The following is an 809-nucleotide window of genomic DNA, read 5'->3' on the forward strand; positions in this document are numbered from 1 at the left end:
CAGGGTACGTGTCGGAAATTTGGGGGGCAAGGGGGTGGGGGGGAGCGGACTGTGGAACATTCCTAAGGAAGTCAGAAACTTGAAGTCATGATTTGGGGGCTGGGGTAGGTGACTGTCAGGCCAAGAAAGGGACTTCGGGGGCTGTCTTGGGGCACCATCGACCTCCCAGGAGAGACGGGAAGATTCTTTCAACTGGACAGCGTGGGTGGGTTGATACTAGGGAGTTGGAGCGATTTGGGGAGTCGGGTGGGGAATTTGGGGGTGTGTGGGAGATTTCACGGCGCGGGGTGGGTGACAACAGGGCCCAGGGTGGGGCCTGGGTGGGTCACGTTCAGGATGAGGAGAGGGGGAGGGAACTTTTGGTGTCGGGGTACGTGTCGGAAATTTGGGGGGGCTGGGGACTTTGGTACGAGTCAAGCTACGCGTCAGATCATTGAAGGGTGGAGTCGGAGACATTCCCAAGGGAGTTTTGGATTTCAAACCTGGACATTTTTGGGTTGGGAGTTTTTGAGGCTAGGGGAAGGGGATTTTTAGGGTCAGGGTGGTCCACCAACTACTTCCCGGGTGGGGTTGGGGACTTCATGGATCTGGACGGAGTGGGGGACTTGACACCGGGGGTCGGGGACTTAGGTCTCGGGGTGGGGGTGGGGGACTTAGGGGTAGGAGTCGAGGACTTTCCAATTGGGGTCGGAGACTTAAAGCCCGGAGCTTTGGGGGCTGGAGTGGGAGACTTGGGAGCTGGGGTGGGAGACTTGGGAGCCGGGGTGGGAGACTTGAGGGCCGGGGTGGGAGATTTGGCGGCTGGGGTG

At 59.5% G+C, this 809-nt stretch overlaps 1 protein-coding gene across 1 annotated transcript in view; it reads right to left on the reverse strand.

Moving 5' to 3' along the window:
- Window positions 1–391: 391 nt before the first annotated feature.
- The window catches only part of myom2a (myomesin 2a), a 16833-nt gene continuing 16415 nt past the window's right edge, over window positions 392–809 (reverse strand). Inside the window, exon 37 of the mRNA XM_019864527.1 lies at window positions 392–792. Within this exon, the coding sequence (XP_019720086.1) occupies window positions 554–792 (239 nt within the window). The 3' untranslated portion in view covers window positions 392–553. The remainder of the gene's footprint in view (window positions 793–809) is intronic.

This window comes from Hippocampus comes, unplaced genomic scaffold, assembly GCF_001891065.2.
Source record: "Hippocampus comes isolate QL1 unplaced genomic scaffold, H_comes_QL1_v1.1 scaffold371, whole genome shotgun sequence".
Lineage (NCBI taxonomy): Eukaryota > Metazoa > Chordata > Actinopteri > Syngnathiformes > Syngnathidae > Hippocampus > Hippocampus comes.